The sequence below is a fragment of the Mobula birostris genome, chromosome 4 (assembly GCF_030028105.1).
Source record: "Mobula birostris isolate sMobBir1 chromosome 4, sMobBir1.hap1, whole genome shotgun sequence".
Lineage (NCBI taxonomy): Eukaryota > Metazoa > Chordata > Chondrichthyes > Myliobatiformes > Myliobatidae > Mobula > Mobula birostris.
The window spans coordinates 205289253-205311130 of NC_092373.1; the positions used below are offsets into that span (position 1 = coordinate 205289253).

The 21878-nt window shown below is 54.8% G+C and overlaps 1 protein-coding gene across 7 annotated transcripts in view; it reads right to left on the bottom strand.

Annotated features, from left to right (window-relative positions):
• Positions 1–3055: 3055 nt before the first annotated feature.
• LOC140196896 (lysyl oxidase homolog 3-like) overlaps positions 3056–21878 on the bottom strand; it is a 56702-nt gene continuing 37879 nt past the window's right edge. For all 7 annotated transcript variants that reach the window (XM_072256817.1, XM_072256812.1, XM_072256811.1 and 4 more), the window contains 5 exons: positions 20880–21123; positions 20315–20430; positions 16361–16497; positions 8273–8384; positions 3056–4342 (listed from right to left, as the gene is read on the bottom strand). In XM_072256817.1, the coding sequence (XP_072112918.1) occupies positions 4269–4342; positions 8273–8384; positions 16361–16497; positions 20315–20430; positions 20880–21123 (683 nt within the window). In that variant the 3' untranslated portion in view covers positions 3056–4268. The remainder of the gene's footprint in view (positions 4343–8272; positions 8385–16360; positions 16498–20314; positions 20431–20879; positions 21124–21878) is intronic.

Here is a 21878-nt window from a genome sequence, read left to right on the forward strand (position 1 = left end):
GACACCAGCCAGAGCCCGTAGCCCGAACACTGCGCCCATTGACGGTGGGGCCAGAGCAAACAGGAACCGTTTCCAAGAACCAGGCCGGAAGCGCACAGTGCCGAGTCTGGTCTGGAGTGTGCACCGCTCCGCCCAGGTAGGAACAGGCAGCCCGCTTGTGCTCCACACGGTAAACAGAATCTGCCCTGGGCCCGAGCCACGGGAAGAGGGGAGGGGGGCCCGGATTCCGATCGGTGCTGGAATTCCAGTGCGGAGAAGGTTGTCTGGTCCTTGGCAGTCCTGTGTCTGTTGGCGCCATCCTCAAACATCTGGGAACTGGACTGGAAGCCGTCCCGCCGACTGGCCCAGCCACAGAATCTGTGTTTTCAGATTCACTTTACACATCCAAATCAAAAGCAGGTTTTAAATCACCGGCATTCGTCGTGAAATTGTTGTTGTTTTGCTGCAGCGGTACATTGCAATGCTTAATAATAATATATATATCAAACAATTTAAATAAGGGCTGCTAAAAGCGAAAAAAAACATTGAGTTCGTTGTCCATTCAGGAATCCGATGACGAAGTTGAAGCTGTTCCTATAAGGTTGAGTGTATGTCTTCAGCCTCCTGTACCTCGCCTTGAAGGGCATGTCCTGCGTGTTGGGAGTCTTTAATGATGGATGTCACCTTTCTCAGGTATCGCCTTTTGAAGTGTCCTCGGAGGACAGTGCCCGTGTTGGAGCTGACTGACTTTACAACTTTCTGCGGGTGTTTTCGATCCTGCGCACTGGCCCCTCCAGACCAGATGGTGATACAGCCAGTTAGAATGCTCCCTGCGGTACGTGTAGATCCAAATATGCTGCAAAATATCTCGTTTCCATTAACCAGCTAAGGATGATAGCAACAAATAAAACAGAAAAACAAGCCTCCTTTCTCACCCCCCCACCCCCGCCCACACAGACAGGCCTCCCACCGCACAGCGGGTCTCGGATCTTCCCACCTCCAGTCCCTGGCCTGGACTTGTAGAAATAGGGTCTCCAGATTCCCCAATCCATCAGGGCTCCAGATTCCTGATTCCCCAATCCATCAGGCCTCCAGATTCCTGATTCCCCAATCCACCAGGCCTCCAGATTCCACATTCCCCAATCCACCAGGCCTCCAGATTCCACATTCCCCAATCCACCAGGCCTCCAGATTCCACATTCCCCAATCCACCAGGCCTCCAGATTCCACATTCCCCAATCCACCAGGTCTCCAGATTACACGTTCCCCAATCCACCAGGCCTCCAATTTTTGAATTCGCCGACTTTGATCTTTGACCTTCAGTTTCCACCTCGGGAATGATCAGACATGGAACTTTGAACTCCAGGCCTCACACTCCAGATTTGTGCGGGCCTGTGCTCTTCCAGCACAGTCCTGCCCCCTCCCCGCCCCTCCACCTTCCTACCAGGTGACGGGACAGTGGGATACCCACGGGCTCCTTTGCGAATGAGGGGCAGTTGGTGTCTCAGGCCCAGTACTCACTGGGGTTTAGAAGAATGAGGGGGGATCTCATTGAAAACCATTGAATATTGAATGGCCTAGATAGAGTGGATGAAGAGAGAATGTTTCCAATATTTGGTGAGTCTAGGACCAGGGTACACTGCCCTCAGTATAGAGGGGCACCCATATACAACAGAGGTGAGGAGGAATTTCTTTAGCCATGAGGTGGTGAATCTGAGAAATTCATTTTCACAGACAGCTGTGCAGGCCAAATCATTGGCTATATTTAAATCTGAAGTTGATAGATTCTTGATTAGTCAGGGTGTCAAAGGTTAGGGGGAGAATGGGGTTGAGAGGGATAATAAATCAGCCATGATGGAATGGTGGAGCAGACTCGATTGGCTGAATGGCCTAATTCTGCTCCTATGGCTACTGGCCTGCACTGACTCCCAGCCAGAGCATCAGGTTAGGCGTGGGCAGGGAAACCACCTCCCAGCGGACCTCAGCTGGGCAGTGACAAACTGCACAGACAACCCCTTGGAACATCCCCTGGCGAGGCAGCAGCATTCTCCATGGTGCGGAAGGAACCTCTCCTCACGGGCCGCCGGCTGTGGGACATCACCACGTGGGACGGGGGGCCCTGTGGCCCTATCCCATGGGACAGCAGCCTGTGACAACTCTGTGCGCGCAGCTCCAACGAGAATCATCCAATATTGCCGTTCAGACTGCTCCAGCTGAAATCCACAGTCACTGCTGTAAGCAGCATCATTCTACATTGACATTTTACACATACTTATTGTGATTTGTAGTTTATATATTACTATGTATTGCAATGTACTGCTGTTGTAATACAACAAATTTCACATGTATGCCAGTGATTCTGTTCCATGAGGCTGGGCACTGGCCAAGGGAATCAGTCCCACCCACACAGGGGCCACAGGGAGGGTGGAGGGGGTCAAGGCGAGGGGCAGCCCGGTGAGAGAGCAAATGGTCCACCCTCACTTCTCCCAATTGCCCCTTCCCCACACAGCAGTCAGCCTCCCGCAGTGAGGTGCTGTGCGGACAGGGAGACTCATGGGGAGGGACAGGGCAGGCGATGGATTGGGGTAAGGAGGACACAGAGAGGGGGAGGAAGAGGGTCAGGCTGGAGGGACTGGGCTGGAAGGAGATCTGGGAGGGAGGAGGAGGAAGATCTGTGGGTGGAGAGAAGGATGGAGGATCTGAGTGCATGCAGAGAGGAGGGAGAGGGAGGGAGGGAGGAAGAGGGTATGAGGGCGGGCCGGTTCTGAGGAGCTGCCTGACGTGGGCTGCATATCTCAGTAGTGACCCCACACTCTCCAAATCTCTGGAGACACAGACTGGACACACTGACATGGACTGGGGACACGGACTGGACACACCGACATGGACCAGGGACACGGACTGGACACACCGACATGGATCGGGGACACAGTTGGACACAGCCCGGACATGGACTGGACACGTAGATACAGATGTGACACATGCACGCAGACCGGACACACAGACCAGATACAGGAATACTGATGAGACACAGAGACAAGTACCAGACACACGGACTGGACACAGAGACAGAGCGTACATGAAGTGCGGACTACATGGGGGTTAAAAAGTCCACCATTTATTCGGACAATTAAATACACATTTGGTCTCAGACTAGGTATGGCGGAAGTACAGTTTGTAAATTACCCTGTAAACATTAGAACCCGTAGAGCAGGTCACCGGCGCTGTGGGTGGGAGCTCCCATGTGTGTGGGTGGGAGGCTCCCATGGGTGGGCTCCAGCTTCAGGGGGGGTGGTGGAGTCAGGAATCCGTCGGCATCCACCCGGACAGAACTGAGTGAGGCGATGCCCACCCACCCTCCCCTACACAGGAACAGTCTGACTGGCCCCTCGGCAGGGTTGCAGCCAGCAGCATGGGCTCTGTAACATGGGACACGCCAGGGGTCTGCCCAAGATTGACTGGGATATTGCAACACGGCTGCTGGGCTCTGTAAAGCGGGCAAGTGTAACACAGGGGAACCACCGACCCCAGGGCAGGGAAAGTGGACGGAGCTGGGTTAGCACCGAGAGAGAGGGGAATCTGTACCGTGGACTGGGGGGGGGGGGGGGAGAGTCACGCTGTGTCAGTCACGGGGCACCAAGGTCAGTGAGCGAGTCCCAGGTGTGGTGCCAGAGAACTTTGTTTTCTCATCTGCCCACCACTGGGAACTGATATGGCGTCCTAAGACAGATGTGTTGTTCTGCACCAGCTGTGGAGTTGTGGGCCGGCAATGCCCAGTTAGTGAGCTCGGTCCAGCTGTGCAGTTCCAGGCCAATCCAGAACATTGGAATAGTGTGTCCCAGTCCAGCTGTGGTCCTGCTCTAGTTACGGTGTTCCTGGGCGGCAGTGATTCTGGAATAGTGTTGTCCCTGTCCAGCTGTGGAGCACGATCCAGGTCCGGTGACCTGGTCGAGCTGCGGTGACCTGGTCCAGCTCCCATGGTCTGCCACAACCCATTTGCACCGTTCTCCTGTCCACAGTGTGGGTGTGAAGGGATCTCCTGCGTCCCGGAGAGGCGAGTCCCACAGCAGCCTCCTCCAGGGAACACCCAGGCTCTTTCTCAGAGGCCAGGGGCGGGGTGGGGGGGGTGGTGGGGTGGTGGGTTGGGAGCGATCCCGCAGGACATGTGGGAGCCAGTTTGAGGAGAGGGCCGGTGTCTCCTCGCCAGGGAGAGGCCAGTCCTGCTTCAAACCTGGAGGGTGAGGTGTGCTGGGGTGGGGGCAGTGTGTGTGTGTGCGCAGGGGCTCTGATTAGGGGATCAGGTTGTTCAGCTGGCCTGGATACTTTTCAAACTTCCTCTCGGCCTCTTCACTGAAGGCATCGCCTGGGGGTAGGAAACAAAGAGTAGTCAGCTGGGGGAGAGGGGGAGGCAAATCCTTTGGACAGCTGGGGACACTCTGCCTGAAGGAGAGGGCACAGAAGGGGAAACAGAGCCGGTATAAAGGGAACGTTTTACAGAGTATCAGGGTCTCACAGCACAGAAACAGGCCCTTTGCCCAGCTGGTCCATACTGGCAAAGATGCCCAGCTAAGGCAGTCCCATCTGTAACCTTGGGAAACTCTGCAGATGCTGGAGATCTGGAGCAACACACACACAAAATGCCGGCGGAACTCAGCAGGTCAGGCAGCATCCATGGAAATGAATAAACAGTCGAAATGTTTTGGGCCAAGACCCTTCTTCAGGGCTGAGAAAGAAGAGAGAAGAAGCCAAAATAGGAAAGTGTGGGGAGGGGAAGGAGTACAAGCCGGCAGGTGATAGGTGAGACCAGGTGAGGGGGAAGGTGGGTGGGAGGGGAATGAAATGAGAATTTGGGAGTTGATAGGTGGGAAAAAGGCAAAGGGCTGAAGAAGGAATCTGACAGGAGAGGAGAGTGGACCATGAGAGAGAGAGAACGAGGAGCAACAACAGAGGGAGGTGATGGACAGGTGAGAAGAGAGGTAAGACGATATCCAGATTGGGGAATGGAAGAAGAGAGAAGGAAAGAGGGGGAGGAGTTACCAGAAATTAGAGAATTGAAGAAGAGACCTATCTCACTTCCCAGTTTCTCACTTCATCCTCCCTCCTCTACCCACCTGGTCTCACCTATCACCTTTGACCTTGTCCTATGACCTCTCTCCCCTCCTTTCCAGTTCTGATGAAACTGTCAACTGTTGATTCCTCTCTATAGATGCTGCCTGACCTGCTGAGTTCCTCCAGTGTTTTGTGTGTGTGGCTGTGGTCCCATTTGCCTGTGTTTGTCCCACATTGCTCTGATCCTTGTACCTGTCCAAATCTCTTAAATGTTGTAAATGTTACTCCTCCAGCAGCTCAGTCCATAAACTCACCACCTTCTGGGTGAAAAAGTTACCACTCAGATTCCTATTAAATCTCTCTCCCCTCACCTTCAACCTTTGCCCTCTGGTTCGTGATCCCCCCGACCCTGGGGTACAAGACTCTGTGCATTCACTCTATCAATGCCCCTCAAGATTTTGTACACCTCAGTAAGGTCACCTCTCAGTCTCCTACTCTGCAATGAATAATGATCCAACCTGCCCAACTCAGAACTCAGTCTCTAGATTGCCAGCAATGTCTTTCCAGATTACTGAACAGACACATCAACACGAAGGGATAAGGGCAAAGGGAAAGTTAGATTAATTCTGCATCGTGTTCAGTACAGACATTGTGGGCCAAATGGCCTGCTCCTGTGCTGCAGTGCATCCATCTACAAAACCCATATAAGGCCACTCTGAGGTGAAACACAGAAAACCTACAGCACTATACAGGCGGTTCAGCCCACAAAGCTGTGCCGAACATGTCCTTACCTTAGAAATTACTAGGGTTAGCCACAGCCCTCTATTTTTCTGAGCTCCATATACTTGTCCAGGAGTCTCTTAAAAGACCCTATCGTATCCACCTCCACCACTGTCGCCAGCAGCCCATTCCAGGCACTCACCACTCCCTGCGTAAAAAACTTACCCCTGACATCTCCTCTGTACCTACTTCCAAGCACCTTAAAACTGTGCCCTCTCGTGTTAGCCATTTCAGCCCTGGGAAAAAGCCTCTGACAATCCACATGATCAATGCCTCTCATCATCTTATACACCTCTATCAGGTCACCTCTCATCCTCCGTCACTCTAAGGAGAAAAGGTTGAGTTCACTCAACCTGTTTTCATAAGGCATGCTCCCTAATCCAGGCAATATCCTCGTAAATCTCCTCTGCACCCTTTCTATGGTTTCCACATCCTTCCTGTAGAGAGGCAACCAGAACTGAGCACAGTACTCCAAGTGGGGTCTGACCAGGGTCCTATATAGCTGCAATGTTACCTCTCAGCTCCTAAACTCAATCCCATGATTGATGAAGGCCAATGCACAGTATGCCTTTTTAACCACAGAGTCAACCTGCGCAACCAGGTTGAGAAGTAACACCTCATATTCCATCTACGTAGCCTCCAATCTGTTGGCATGAACATCGATTTCTCCAACTGCAGATAATTCTCCCCTTTCCCCTTCCAATTCCCCATGCTGGACCCCCTTTTAACTCTTCCCTTCAGCTGCCTATCACTTTCCCCCACTGCCTCTCCTCCTTCCCTTTCTCTCATGGTCCACTCTCCTCTCCTATCTACTTCAGCCCTTGACCTGGCTCCACCTATAACCTGCCAGCTTCTCACTTTGTCGACCTGGCTCCACCTATCACCTGCCAGCTTGTATTCCTTCCCCTCCCCCACCTTCCTATCCCGGCATCTTCCCGTTCCTTTCCTGTCCCGAAGGAGGTCTCAGCCCAAACTGCCGAAACACAGCGTAATGCTACTAGAGCACCAGCGACCCAGATTCAATTCCTGCTGCTGTTCATGAGGAGTTTGCACGTTTTCCCTGTGACCGTTTGGGTTTCCTCCGGGTGCTCCAGTTTCCTCCCACAGTCCAAAGGCACAAAGGTTAGTAGGTTAACTGTCACATGCAGGTAATTTGGTGATACCGGTTCGTTGTTACTGTGCTGAATCTCTAACTTATAGGAAAATTGTTATTGTTTTCCCTTGTTCTACCACAATACACTATGTAATGATCATTATGAACATGAGACAAGCTTTACACCGTATCTTGGGACATGTGACAAAAATAAACCAATGACAATCTCTGCCGCTCTGGCTTTGAACACGCCTACCAGGTCTCCCTCCTCCCTCAGCACCTCTCCTCAAAGGCAAACCATCTTAACTTAGCCGCACCATCCTTCTCTCCTGAATCGTCCCATTGCAGACGTCATAATGGTGCATCTCCACCCAGACCCAAGCACCCTTCTCCAGCTCCGGCCTGTCCAATGGTACCGGGATCTCTCTGTGCCCCATTGTTGAGGGCATAGGTTTTACCCTATTGACCTATGCTGCCAACTGCAGGGACTTTATGATCCCTCTGTTCCTCGAATATTCATTCTGCCTGTCCTACCCAGGTTACTCTTTTTCACCCATGCAACAGAGCAGCAAACTGCAGGCCCTTCACCCCACGAATCTGTGCTGACTTAACCTACTCCAAGATCAATCTATTCCTTCCCTCCCACATAGCCCTCCATTTTTCTATCATCCACGTGTCCATCTAAGCGTCTGTTAAATGTCCCCAATACCACTACCCCTGGCTGCGAGTTCTACACATCCACCACCTTGTGTGTAAAAATAAAAAACCTTCTCTGACATCCCCTCTGTACTTTCCTCCATTCATTTTAAAATTACACCCTTTCATATTAGCCAATTCCACCCTGCAGAAAAGTCTCTGGATGTCCTCTCTATCCATGCCTCTCATCATCTTGTACAACTCTATCCAGTTCCTCTCATCCTCCTTCACTCCAAAGAGAAAATCCCCAGCTCACTCAACCTATCCTCATCAGACATGCTCTCTTATCCAGGCAGCATCCTGGTAAATCTTACCAGATTTAAAGCCATCTGCCTTTGATTTAACCACTTTACCACCTGATAAACATCTCTTGACTATGCACCTTTCTACAAAACACTGCTTTTTTTTTAGGGTATTCTGCAAACTACTAATCACACCTCCGATGTTTCTACCCGCATGGGATCGCAGCTCCGATCCCGTGGTACACCACACATCACAGACATCCAATCCCAAAGGCAAGCCTCCATCCACCACCTGCTGACCCTCCAGTTGCCTCTCACTAACATCCACCAGTCTGCCCCAGATCCCACAGACCACGACCGGTGCCAAACTCCGGCCGGCACAACGGGGAATTGTCGGGGGCTGAAGGGCAATGTAGGATTGGGAAGGAGTTACCTATGTGACAGTTGTGCATCCAGATGCGGTGCCCGTCGTATTTACAATTACATTTCATGGCATTGTTGGTGAAGTCACTTTCAGAAACCTCATAGTTCGGGTTAATGATAACCTGGCGAGGAAACCCACAGACAGTGACCCACAATGACGACTGTACCCACACTGCCAATTATACCCAAACCTCACCCTGTCTCTGTGCAGTGACCCACACTGCCAACTGTACCCACACCTCAGCCCATCCCACAGTGACCCACACTGCCGACTGTACCTACACCTCAACCCGTCCCACAGTGACCCACACTGCCAACTGTACCCACACCTCAACCCGTCCCTCAGTGACCCACACTGCCGACTGCACCTACACCTCAACCCGTCCCTCAGTGACCCACACTGCCGACTGTACCTACACCTCACCCCGTCCCTCAGTGACCCACACTGCCAACTGTACCCACACCTCAGCCCATCCCACAGTGACCCACACTGCCGACTGCACCTACACCTCAACCCGTCCCACAGTGACCCACGCTGCCGACTGTACCCACACCTCAACCCGTCCCTCAGTGACCCACACTGCCGACTGCACCTACACCTCAACCCGTCCCTCAGTGACCCACACTGCCGACTGTACCTACACCTCAGCCCATCCCACAGTGACCCACACTGCCGACTGCACCTACACCTCAACCCGTCCCTCAGTGACCCACACTGCCGACTGCACCTACACCTCAACCCGTCCCTCAGTGACCCACACTGCCGACTGTACCCACACCTCAGCCCATCCCACAGTGACCCACACTGCCGACTGTACCCACACCTCACCCCGTCCCAGTGACCCACATTGCCGACTGTACCCACACCTCACCCCGTCCCTCAGTGACCCACACTGCCGACTGTACCCACACGTCACCCCGTCCCACAGTGACCCACACTGCCAACTGCACCTACACCTCACCCCGTCCCACAGTGACCCACACTGCCGACTGCACCTACACCTCAACCCATCCCACAGTGACCCACATTACCGACTGTACCCACACCTCAACCCGTCCCTCAGTGACCCACACTGCCGACTGCACCTACACCTCAACCCGTCCCTCAGTGACCCACACTGCCGACTGTACCTACACCTCAGCCCATCCCACAGTGACCCACACTGCCGACTGCACCTACACCTCAACCCGTCCCTCAGTGACCCACACTGCCGACTGCACCTACACCTCAACCCGTCCCTCAGTGACCCACACTGCCGACTGTACCCACACCTCAGCCCATCCCACAGTGACCCACACTGCCGACTGTACCCACACCTCACCCCGTCCCAGTGACCCACATTGCCGACTGTACCCACACCTCACCCCGTCCCTCAGTGACCCACACTGCCGACTGTACCCACACGTCACCCCGTCCCAGTGACCCACACTGCCGACTGTACCCACACCTCAGCCCATCCCTCAGTGACCCACACTGCCGACTGTACCTACACCTCAGCCCATCCCACAGTGACCCACACTGCCGACTGTACCCACACCTCAGCCCATCCCTCAGTGACCCACACTGCCGACTGTACCCACACCTCAACCCATCCCACAGTGACCCACACTGCCGACTGTACCTACACGTCACCCCGTCCCAGTGACCCACACTGCCGACTGCACCTACACCTCAACCCGTCCCTCAGTGACCCACACTGCCGACTGTACCCACACCTCAGCCCATCCCACAGTGACCCACACTGCCGACTGTACCTACACCTCAACCCGTCCCTCAGTGACCCACGCTGCCGACTGTACCCACACCTCAACCCGTCCCTCAGTGACCCACGCTGCCGACTGTACCTACACCTCAGCCCATCCCACAGTGACCCACACTGCCGACTGTACCCACACCTCACCCCGTCCCTCAGTGACCCACACTGCCGACTGTACCCACACCTCAGCCCATCCCACAGTGACCCACACTGCCGACTGTACCCACACCTCAACCCGTCCCAGTGACCCACACTGCCGACTGTACCCACACCTCAACCCGTCCCAGTGACCCACACTGCCGACTGTACCTACACCTCAACCCGTCCCTCAGTGACCCACACTGCCGACTGTACCCACACCTCAACCCGTCCCACAGTGACCCACACTGCCGACTGCACCTACACCTCAACCCGTCCCTCAGTGACCCACACTGCCAACTGTACCCACACCTCACCCCGTCCCAGTGACCCACACTGCCGACTGCACCTACACCTCAGCCCGTCCCTCAGTGACCCACACTGCCGACTGTACCTACACCTCAGCCCATCCCACAGTGACCCACACTGCCGACTGTACCCACACCTCACCCCGTCCCTCAGTGACCCACACTGCCGACTGTACCCACACCTCAGCCCATCCCACAGTGACCCACACTGCCGACTGTACCCACACCTCACCCCGTCCCAGTGACCCACATTGCCGACTGCACCTACACCTCAACCCGTCCCTCAGTGACCCACACTGCCGACTGTACCCACACCTCACCCCGTCCCTCAGTGACCCACATTGCCGACTGTACCCACACCTCAGCCCATCCCACAGTGACCCACACTGCCAACTGTACCTACACCTCAACCCGTCCCTCAGTGACCCACACTGCCGACTGTACCTACACGTCACCCCGTCCCAGTGACCCACACTGCCGACTGTACCCACACCTCAGCCCATCCCTCAGTGACCCACACTGCCGACTGTACCCACACCTCAGCCCGTCCCTCAGTGACCCACACTGCCGACTGCACCTACACCTCAACCCATCCCACAGTGACCCACACTGCCGACTGTACCCACACCTCAACCCGTCCCTCAGTGACCCACACTGCCAACTGTACCTACACCTCAGCCCATCCCACAGTGACCCACACTGCCGACTGTACCCACACCTCACCCCGTCCCAGTGACCCACATTGCCGACTGTACCCACACCTCACCCCGTCCCAGTGACCCACACTGCCGACTGTACCTACACCTCAACCCGTCCCTGTGACCCACGCTGCCGACTGTACCTACACGTCACCCCGTCCCAGTGACCCACACTGCCGACTGTACCTACACCTCAGCCCATCCCTCAGTGACCCACATTGCCGACTGTACCCACACCTCAGCCCATCCCACAGTGACCCACACTGCCGACTGTACCCACACCTCAGCCCATCCCACAGTGACCCACACTGCCGACTGTACCCACACCTCAGCCCATCCCACAGTGACCCACACTGCCGACTGTACCTACACCTCAACCCATCCCACAGTGACCCACACTGCCGACTGTACCTACACCTCAACCCGTCCCTCAGTGACCCACACTGCCAACTGTACCTACACGTCACCCCGTCCCAGTGACCCACACTGCCGACTGTACCTACACCTCAGCCCATCCCTCAGTGACCCACATTGCCGACTGTACCCACACCTCAGCCCATCCCACAGTGACCCACACTGCCGACTGTACCCACACCTCAGCCCATCCCACAGTGACCCACACTGCCGACTGTACCTACACCTCAACCCATCCCACAGTGACCCACACTGCCGACTGTACCTACACCTCAACCCGTCCCTCAGTGACCCACACTGCCAACTGTACCTACACGTCACCCCATCCCAGTGACCCACACTGCCAACTGTACCTACACCTCAACCCGTCCCTTAGTGACCCACACTGCCGACTGTACCCACACCTCAACCCGTCCCACAGTGACCCACACTGCCAACTGTACCCACACCTCAACCCGTCCCTCAGTGACCCACGCTGCCGACTGCACCTACACCTCAGCCCATCCCACAGTGACCCACACTGCCGACTGTACCCACACCTCAGCCCATCCCACAGTGACCCACACTGCCGACTGTACCTACACCTCAACCCATCCCACAGTGACCCACACTGCCGACTGTACCTACACCTCAACCCGTCCCTCAGTGACCCACATTGCCGACTGTACCCACACCTCAGCCCATCCCACAGTGACCCACACTGCCGACTGTACCTACACCTCAACCCATCCCACAGTGACCCACACTGCCGACTGTACCTACACGTCACCCCGTCCCAGTGACCCACACTGCCAACTGTACCTACACCTCAACCCGTCCCTCAGTGACCCACACTGCCGACTGTACCCACACCTCAGCCCGTCCCTCAGTGACCCACACTGCCGACTGTACCCACACCTCAGCCCATCCCACAGTGACCCACACTGCCAACTGTACCCACACCTCAGCCCATCCCTCAGTGACCCACACTGCCGACTGTACCCACACCTCACCCCATCCCAGTGACTCACACTGCCGACTGTACCCACACCTCACCCCGTCCCAGTGACCCACACTGCCAACTGTACCTACACCTCAACCCGTCCCTCAGTAACCCACACGGCCAACTGTACCTACACGTCACCCCGTCCCTCAGTGACCCACACTGCCGACTGTACCCACACCTCAGCCCATCCCACAGTGACCCACACTGCCGACTGTACCCACACCTCACCCCGTCCCAGTGACCCACATTGCCGACTGCACCTACACCTCAACCCGTCCCTCAGTGACCCACACTGCCGACTGTACCCACACCTCACCCCGTCCCTCAGTGACCCACATTGCCGACTGTACCCACACCTCAGCCCATCCCACAGTGACCCACACTGCCAACTGTACCTACACCTCAACCCGTCCCTCAGTGACCCACACTGCCGACTGTACCTACACGTCACCCCGTCCCAGTGACCCACACTGCCGACTGTACCCACACCTCAGCCCATCCCTCAGTGACCCACACTGCCGACTGTACCCACACCTCAGCCCGTCCCTCAGTGACCCACACTGCCGACTGCACCTACACCTCAACCCATCCCACAGTGACCCACACTGCCGACTGTACCCACACCTCAACCCGTCCCTCAGTGACCCACACTGCCAACTGTACCTACACCTCAGCCCATCCCACAGTGACCCACACTGCCGACTGTACCCACACCTCACCCCGTCCCAGTGACCCACATTGCCGACTGTACCCACACCTCACCCCGTCCCAGTGACCCACACTGCCAACTGTACCCACACCTCAGCCCATCCCACAGTGACCCACACTGCCGACTGTACCCACACCTCAACCCGTCCCTCAGTGACCCACACTGCCAACTGTACCCACACCTCAGCCCATCCCTCAGTGACCCACACTGCCGACTGCACCTACACCTCAACCCGTCCCTCAGTGACCCACACTGCCGACTGTACCTACACGTCACCCCGTCCCAGTGACCCACACTGCCGACTGTACCCACACCTCAGCCCGTCCCTCAGTGACCCACATTGCCGACTGTACCCACACCTCAGCCCATCCCACAGTGACCCACACTGCCGACTGTACCCACACCTCAGCCCATCCCACAGTGACCCACACTGCCGACTGTACCTACACCTCAACCCGTCCCTCAGTGACCCACGCTGCCGACTGTACCTACACGTCACCCCGTCCCAGTGACCCACACTGCTGACTGTACCTACACCTCAGCCCATCCCTCAGTGACCCACATTGCCGACTGTACCCACACCTCAGCCCATCCCACAGTGACCCACACTGCCGACTGTACCCACACCTCAGCCCATCCCACAGTGACCCACACTGCCGACTGTACCCACACCTCAGCCCATCCCACAGTGACCCACACTGCCGACTGTACCTACACCTCAACCCATCCCACAGTGACCCACACTGCCGACTGTACCTACACCTCAACCCGTCCCTCAGTGACCCACACTGCCAACTGTACCTACACGTCACCCCGTCCCAGTGACCCACACTGCCGACTGTACCTACACCTCAGCCCATCCCTCAGTGACCCACATTGCCGACTGTACCCACACCTCAGCCCATCCCACAGTGACCCACACTGCCGACTGTACCCACACCTCAGCCCATCCCACAGTGACCCACACTGCCGACTGTACCTACACCTCAACCCATCCCACAGTGACCCACACTGCCGACTGTACCTACACCTCAACCCGTCCCTCAGTGACCCACACTGCCAACTGTACCTACACGTCACCCCATCCCAGTGACCCACACTGCCAACTGTACCTACACCTCAACCCGTCCCTCAGTGACCCACACTGCCGACTGTACCTACACCTCAACCCGTCCCTCAGTGACCCACACTGCCGACTGTACCCACACCTCAACCCGTCCCACAGTGACCCACACTGCCAACTGTACCCACACCTCAACCCATCCCACAGTGACCCACACTGCCGACTGTACCCACACCTCACCCCGTCCCAGTGACCCACATTGCCGACTGTACCCACACCTCACCCCGTCCCAGTGACCCACACTGCCAACTGTACCCACACCTCAGCCCATCCCACAGTGACCCACACTGCCGACTGTACCCACACCTCAACCCATCCCTCAGTGACCCACACTGCCGACTGCACCTACACCTCAACCCGTCCCTCAGTGACCCACGCTGCCGACTGTACCCACACCTCAACCCGTCCCTCAGTGACCCACACTGCCGACTGCACCTACACCTCAGCCCATCCCACAGTGACCCACACTGCCGACTGTACCTACACCTCAACCCGTCCCTCAGTGACCCACGCTGCCGACTGCACCTACACCTCAGCCCATCCCACAGTGACCCACACTGCCGACTGTACCCACACCTCAGCCCATCCCACAGTGACCCACACTGCCGACTGTACCTACACCTCAACCCATCCCACAGTGACCCACACTGCCGACTGTACCTACACCTCAACCCGTCCCTCAGTGACCCACACTGCCAACTGTACCTACACGTCACCCCATCCCAGTGACCCACACTGCCAACTGTACCTACACCTCAACCCGTCCCTCAGTGACCCACACTGCCGACTGTACCTACACCTCAACCCGTCCCTCAGTGACCCACACTGCCGACTGTACCCATACCTCAACCCGTCCCTCAGTGACCCACATTGCCGACTGTACCCACACCTCAGCCCATCCCACAGTGACCCACACTGCCGACTGTACCTACACCTCAACCCATCCCACAGTGACCCACACTGCCGACTGTACCTACACGTCACCCCGTCCCAGTGACCCACACTGCCAACTGTACCTACACCTCAACCCGTCCCTCAGTGACCCACACTGCCGACTGTACCCACACCTCAGCCCGTCCCTCAGTGACCCACACTGCCGACTGTACCCACACCTCAGCCCATCCCACAGTGACCCACACTGCCAACTGTACCCACACCTCAGCCCATCCCTCAGTGACCCACACTGCCGACTGTACCCACACCTCACCCCGTCCCAGTGACCCACACTGCCAACTGTACCTACACCTCAACCCGTCCCTCAGTAACCCACACGGCCAACTGTACCTACACGTCACCCCGTCCCTCAGTGACCCACACTGCCGACTGTACCCACACCTCATGCCAGTCCCCCTGACCCTCCTGTGATGGTTGGTTTGTGATTGTTCACACTAGGAGGTCTCTTTAATCACCTCCTCATTCCCTCCCTGCCCTGTTTCTCCTCCTTCCTCACCTTCCTATCACACCCGCCCTTTCTGTCCACCATCCTTATACCCTCCCTCTCCTTCCCCATCCCTTTTGTCCCCACCCTCTCCCTCCCGCACACTCAGCCAACACCATCCTCCCCATCCTGTCACCCAAACCTCCCCCTCATCTTCTCACTCCTCTCCCACCAAACTCAGCCCCATCCCCTCAATCCCACCCTACCTCCCACTCATGTGTAATGTCAGTGTCACCCTTCCCTCTCATCCCATCACACCCTCCGCATCCTGTATTCCACCCCACCTCCGTCTCTCCTCTCCCACCTCCCCCTCCCCATCCTCTGTACACACACACCACCCCACCCCCCGTCTCCCCTCTCCCACCTCCCCCTCCCCATCCTCTGTACACACACACCACCCCACCCCCCCGTCTCCCATCTCCCACCTCCCCCTCCCCATCCTCTGTACACACACACCACCCCACCCCCCGTCTCCCCTCTCCCACCTCCCCCTCCCCATCCCCCACCCTCCACCCCTGCAGCCCCAACCTGCATGATGTAGTTGCCAGGCTTCACGTCAGTGATGTCGATCCACTGGCAGTCGATGTCGTGTCGGTACGAGTCCCAGCAGCCCACTGTGATTCCCTGCTCCCCGAAGTTTGCACATTCGTACCGCTTGTGTCCACCTGTGTGGGTGGAGACAGGAGTTTAGTTAACCACTCCACCCATCTCAACCCCATCATGGTGCCTTCTCCCTGTAACCTTTGACACCCGGACTAATCAAGAACCTATCAACCTCTGCTTTAAATATATCCAATGACTTGGCCTCCATGGCCAGATCTGTGGCCATGAGTTCCACAGATTCTTCACCCTCCGGCTAAAGAAATTCCTTCGTGGCTCTGTTCTAAATGAACGTCTCTCTACTCGGAGGCTGTGTCCTCTGGTCCTAGACTCCCCCACTATAGGAAACATCCTCTCCACATCCACTCTATCTGTGTCCTCTGGTCCTAGACTCCCCCACTATAGGAAACATCCTCTCCACATCCGCTCTATCTGTGCCCTCTGGTCCTAGACTCCCCCACTATAGGAAACATCCTCTCCATGTCCACTCTATCTGTGTCCTTTGGTCCTTGACTCCCCACTATCAGAAACATCCTCTCCACATCCACTCTGTCCAGGCCTTTCAACATTCGATAGGATCCCCCCGCATTCTTCTAAACTCCGGTGAGTACAGGCCCAGAGCCATTAAACGCTCCTCAGACATTAACCCTTTCATTCCAATGCCAGCAGATTCATGTGAATGGTGAACAATTCTACAATCCGATCCCTGCCGTTCTCCGCCCAGTCCGAAAAAGTTCTGATTATTCCAACTATGTTGTTAGCGCCACAGTCTAACACACTCCCTGAGTTCCTCTCTCTTTATGCTCCAAGCTCTTGTATGGCACCTTGTCGAATGCCTTTTGGAAATCTACATACATGACATCTACAAAAGACCTCTGATCAACTCTCCCTGTCAGAGCCATGGAGAATCTGTGTAAATTTGTTAAACGAGATGTCTCAGACCTCCAGCACCCAGGCCATGCCCTTTTCTCACTGTTACCATCAGGTAGGAGATACAGAGGCCTGAAGACACACACTCAGCGATTCAGGAACAGCTTCTTCCCCTCTGTCATCCGATTTCTAAGTGGACATTGAATCTTTGGACACTAACTCACTTTTTAAAAAAATATACAGTATTTCTATTTTTGCACATTTTTAAATCTATTCAATATACATAATTGATTTACTTGTTTATTTATTTATTTTTCTCCTAGATTATGTATTGCATTGAACAGCTGCTGCTAAGTTAACAAATTTCACATCACATGCCGGTGATAATAAACCTGATTCGGATTCTGCTTTTCATTAAACCACTCTGACGAGGTGTGATTACAGATCACTTGGGGAGGCTGGAGCCCATCATCGAGGACATCTGCAAGAGGTGGCATCTATCGTTAAAGACCCCCATCACCCAGGCCGCGCCCTCTCCTCAGGGAGGAGGTACAGGAGCCTGAAGACACAGACTGAATGGCTTAGGAACAGCTTTTTCCATTCCACCATCAGATTTCGGATCATTCCCCCGCGATCTCAGTATTTTGATCTCTTTTTGTGTTTTTTATTATATATTCTTATTGTAATTTAAAGCAATCTTTGTGTATTACACTGCTGCCATAAGAAAACAAATCTCACGACATAGATCAGTGATATTTAAAGCGGAGCTCAATAGATTCTTGCTTACTCAGCCAGGATCGAGTGACAGAGCAGACTCTATGGGTCAAATGGCCTAATTCTGCTCCTTTGTACTAAAGCCTAATAAATGGGATTGTCACCGGGTTCTGTGGGGTTTTTGGGTCAGAGCCAACATCCCAGGGAGTTCTGAGAAAGTAGTTTGGAGCAGAGGAGGCTACTCAGCGCAGCAAACATGTCCCAACATTCAGTGTAACTGTGACTCATCTATCCTGCCCTCAGGGAGAAGGTACAGGAGCTTCATGACCCACACCACCAGGTCCACAACATTGACCTCCTTGTTCCTCTGCCTGACCTGCTGGGTCCCTCCAGCATTTTGTGTTTGTTGCTCAACAACTTATAGACTCACTTTCCTGGACTTGCCAGTTCATGTTCTCAGGATTCGTCACTTATTTGTTATTATTATTATTATTATTATTTGCTTTTTTTCTTTATTATGTTTACACAATTTGTTGTCTTTGTGTGTAGCTTTTCATTAGTTCCTTTGTACTTACGGTCAATGCCCACGAGAGAATGAATCTCAGGGTTAAGTATGGTGATCTGTGTCTACTTTGACTGTACATTTTCTTTCAATCTTTTGAATGTCCACTTTGAATACTTCCCACATTCCGGCTCCCACCAACCGTCTGGGTGAGAAACCCAGAGATTCATTCCCCACCCCCACACAGAGAATTCCCGAGGATTCAGAATCCAAATCAGGTTTATTATCTATGGCTTTTTTTAGATTATGAGGACACTCAGTCCTCATTTATTGTCATTTAGAAATGCATGCATTAAAAAATGATACGACGTTCCTCCAGAATGATATCACAGAAACACAGGAACTTCAATGAATTCCAAAGATTCACTATCCTCTGTCTAAAGAAATCTTTCCTCATCTCTGTTCTAAATGGACATCCCTCTATTCTGAGGCTGTGTCCTCTGGTCCTAGACTCCTCCACAATAGGAATCATCCTCTCCACATCCACTCTATCTAGGCGTTTCAATATGCGATAGGTTTAGACCATAAGACATAGGAGCAGAATTAGGCCATTCAGCCCATCGAGTCTTCTCCGCCATTCCATCATGGCTGATCTAGATCCCACTCAACCCCATACACCTGCCTTCTCACCATATCCTTTGATGCCCTGACTGATCAGGAAACAATCAACTTCCACCTTAAATATACCCGCAGACTTGGCTTCCACTGCAGTCTGTGGCAGAACATTCCACAGATTCACCACACTCTGGCTAAAAGAAAAATCCTCTGTACCTCTGTTCTAAAGGGTCACCCCTCAATTTTGAGTCTATGCCCTCTAGTTCTGGATATCCCCACCACAGGAAACATCCTCTCCACATCTATCCTATCTGGTCCTTTCAACATTCGGTAGGTTTCAATGAGATCCCCCTGCATTCTTCTAAATTCCAGTGAGTACAGGACAAAGCTGCCAAATGCTTCTCATATGTTAACCCCTTCATTCCTGGAATCATCCTCGTGATCTCCTCTGGACTCTCCCCAATGACAACACATCCCTTCTGAGATATGGGACCCAACACTGTTGACAATACTCCAAGTGCGGCTTGACTGGTGTCTTGTAAAGCCTCAGCATTATCTCCTTGCTTTTATATTCTATTCCCCTTGAAGTAAATGCCAACATTACATTTGCCTTCTTTACCACAGACTCAATCGTCATTGTGAAATTCCCACTGACCACCATGAGATTCCCAGATCGCAGTGACACTCCCACAGATCCCAGCTACATTTCTACTGATCACCTCGATATTCCCAGATCCCAGCAAAGTTCCAACAGATTCCCGCGATGCTCTCACAGACCACGGTGATGTTCCCATGGATCACCATGATATTCCCAGATCCCAAACACATTCTCATGGTTCCCGGCAATGTTCCCATGTATCCCGGGGCATTCTCATGGATGCCAGTGATATTCCCAGGGATTACCAATAATGACCAAAGTCAGGGAAATTATTGGTAATCCGCGGTGTCTTCCATGGGAAATCCTGTTGCATATTCCCGTGGAAGACACTATGGCTCCATCAGATGAGGCAGCCTTGATTCAGGCCAGTCCCGGAGATGGATGGGAGGAGGGATTGGTGTGGGACCCTGTCCAGGACACTCCAATCTGCAGCCATCTACACGTGTGGGATCACTGGGTGGTTCCCCAGTCTGGTTCAGGGACACCCTACCAAACAGACGGAGAACACTCGCCCATCACCCACCGTCCGCACAGTCGGAATCCTCCAGGCAAAAGCTGGCCTTGTGCCCCTCTGCCACCTTGGTGCCATTCAGCGTCAGAATGTCGTAATGTGTGAAGATGTCCATACTATGGTAGTGGCTGTGGGTGGGAGAGAGAAAAGGGGCAGAAGGGGGAGGGAGGAGAGTGAGGAGGGGGGTGAGGGGGAAGAGGGAGGAGGGGGAGAGGGAGAGGGGGAGGGGGAGATGGGGAGGGGGCAGAGGGGAAGAGGGGGGAGGGAGGAGGGGGGAGACAATTAATCTGAGCCCACAATCTGTGCTGATCACAACCACTCCGCCATTCGCATACTTGCTGCCCTCCACTCCCACCCCCTCCATTCCGACTCTACCACCCCTCCCCCCACGGAAGGGTGACATGCTGTCTGCCTGCTTGCCTTTGGGAACTTGGGATCTCCCTTCACCAGCTTCCTTTGCCCCAGGGGTGAGATCAATAGAAACCCCCACCGTCCTTTGCCCCAGGGGTGACCCCGCCCCCACCAGCCTCGGGCCTGGGTCCAGGGGCCGGTGGCCAGAGTCCTGCTGTACACTCACCCGTGGCACTCGTGCCAGACCCAGGAGTGGCGGCCAGCCTTGGGGCGGAAGTCGGCGCGGCCAATGTTGTGGATCTCCGAGGAGAATCGGAGGAGGCGCCGGTGTCCGTAGGGCCAGTTGGCGTTCTGGGCCGAGCTGGAGAGGCAGTTCTCCTCGGCTGCGCAGTACAACATGTGCAGAGGTCGGTCTTCGATGTAAGCCGTCTGCTCAACCAGCTTCGCGTTCAGGATCAGGTCCGAAGAGGCTGTGGGGACAGAGACCGGCGGTCACCCTGCGCTGGGGCAGAGGGGAGAGGGGCACCGGATCGCTGGAGCTTGTGGGGCGAGCACTGGGTAGGGAGGGAGAGACCCTGGGTCACCAGGACCATGGGGAGAGGGGCACTGGGTAGGGAGGGACAGTGGGGAGAGAGAGACCCTGGGTCGCCAGGTCCATGGGGAGAGGGGCACTGGGTCACTGGTACTGGGTAGTGAGGGAGAGACCCTGGATCGCCAGGACCGTGGGGGGGGGAGGGTCACTGGGAGTGTGGGGAGAGGGATACTGGGTCATTGGGGCTGTGGCATGAGCACTGGGTAGGGAGGGAGAGTGGGAGTGTGATACAGGGTCATTGGAGCAGTTAGATTTCATTGTGTTGCCCGGACAGTGGGGAAACACTGGATCACTGGGCCAGTGAGGGTGTGGTGGAGTACTGGGACAGGGGAGTTTTGGCCGTTTACACTGGATCACTGAGAGAGCGGCTGTGATTGGCTCACTGTGGGACCGGATCAGAGTGACAGTGTTAGATTACACCAGACCATTGTCCAGAACAGCAATGGGATATCACACTGGATCACAACATCAGGGAATAGTGATCATTTACATTGGATCATTAAGGATGCCCATCACCCAGGACATGCCCTCTTCTCATTGCTACTGTCGAGGAGGAGTTACAGGAGCCTGCAGACACACACAACATGTTTCAGGAACAGCTTCTTCCCCTCCACCATCAGATTTCTGAATGGA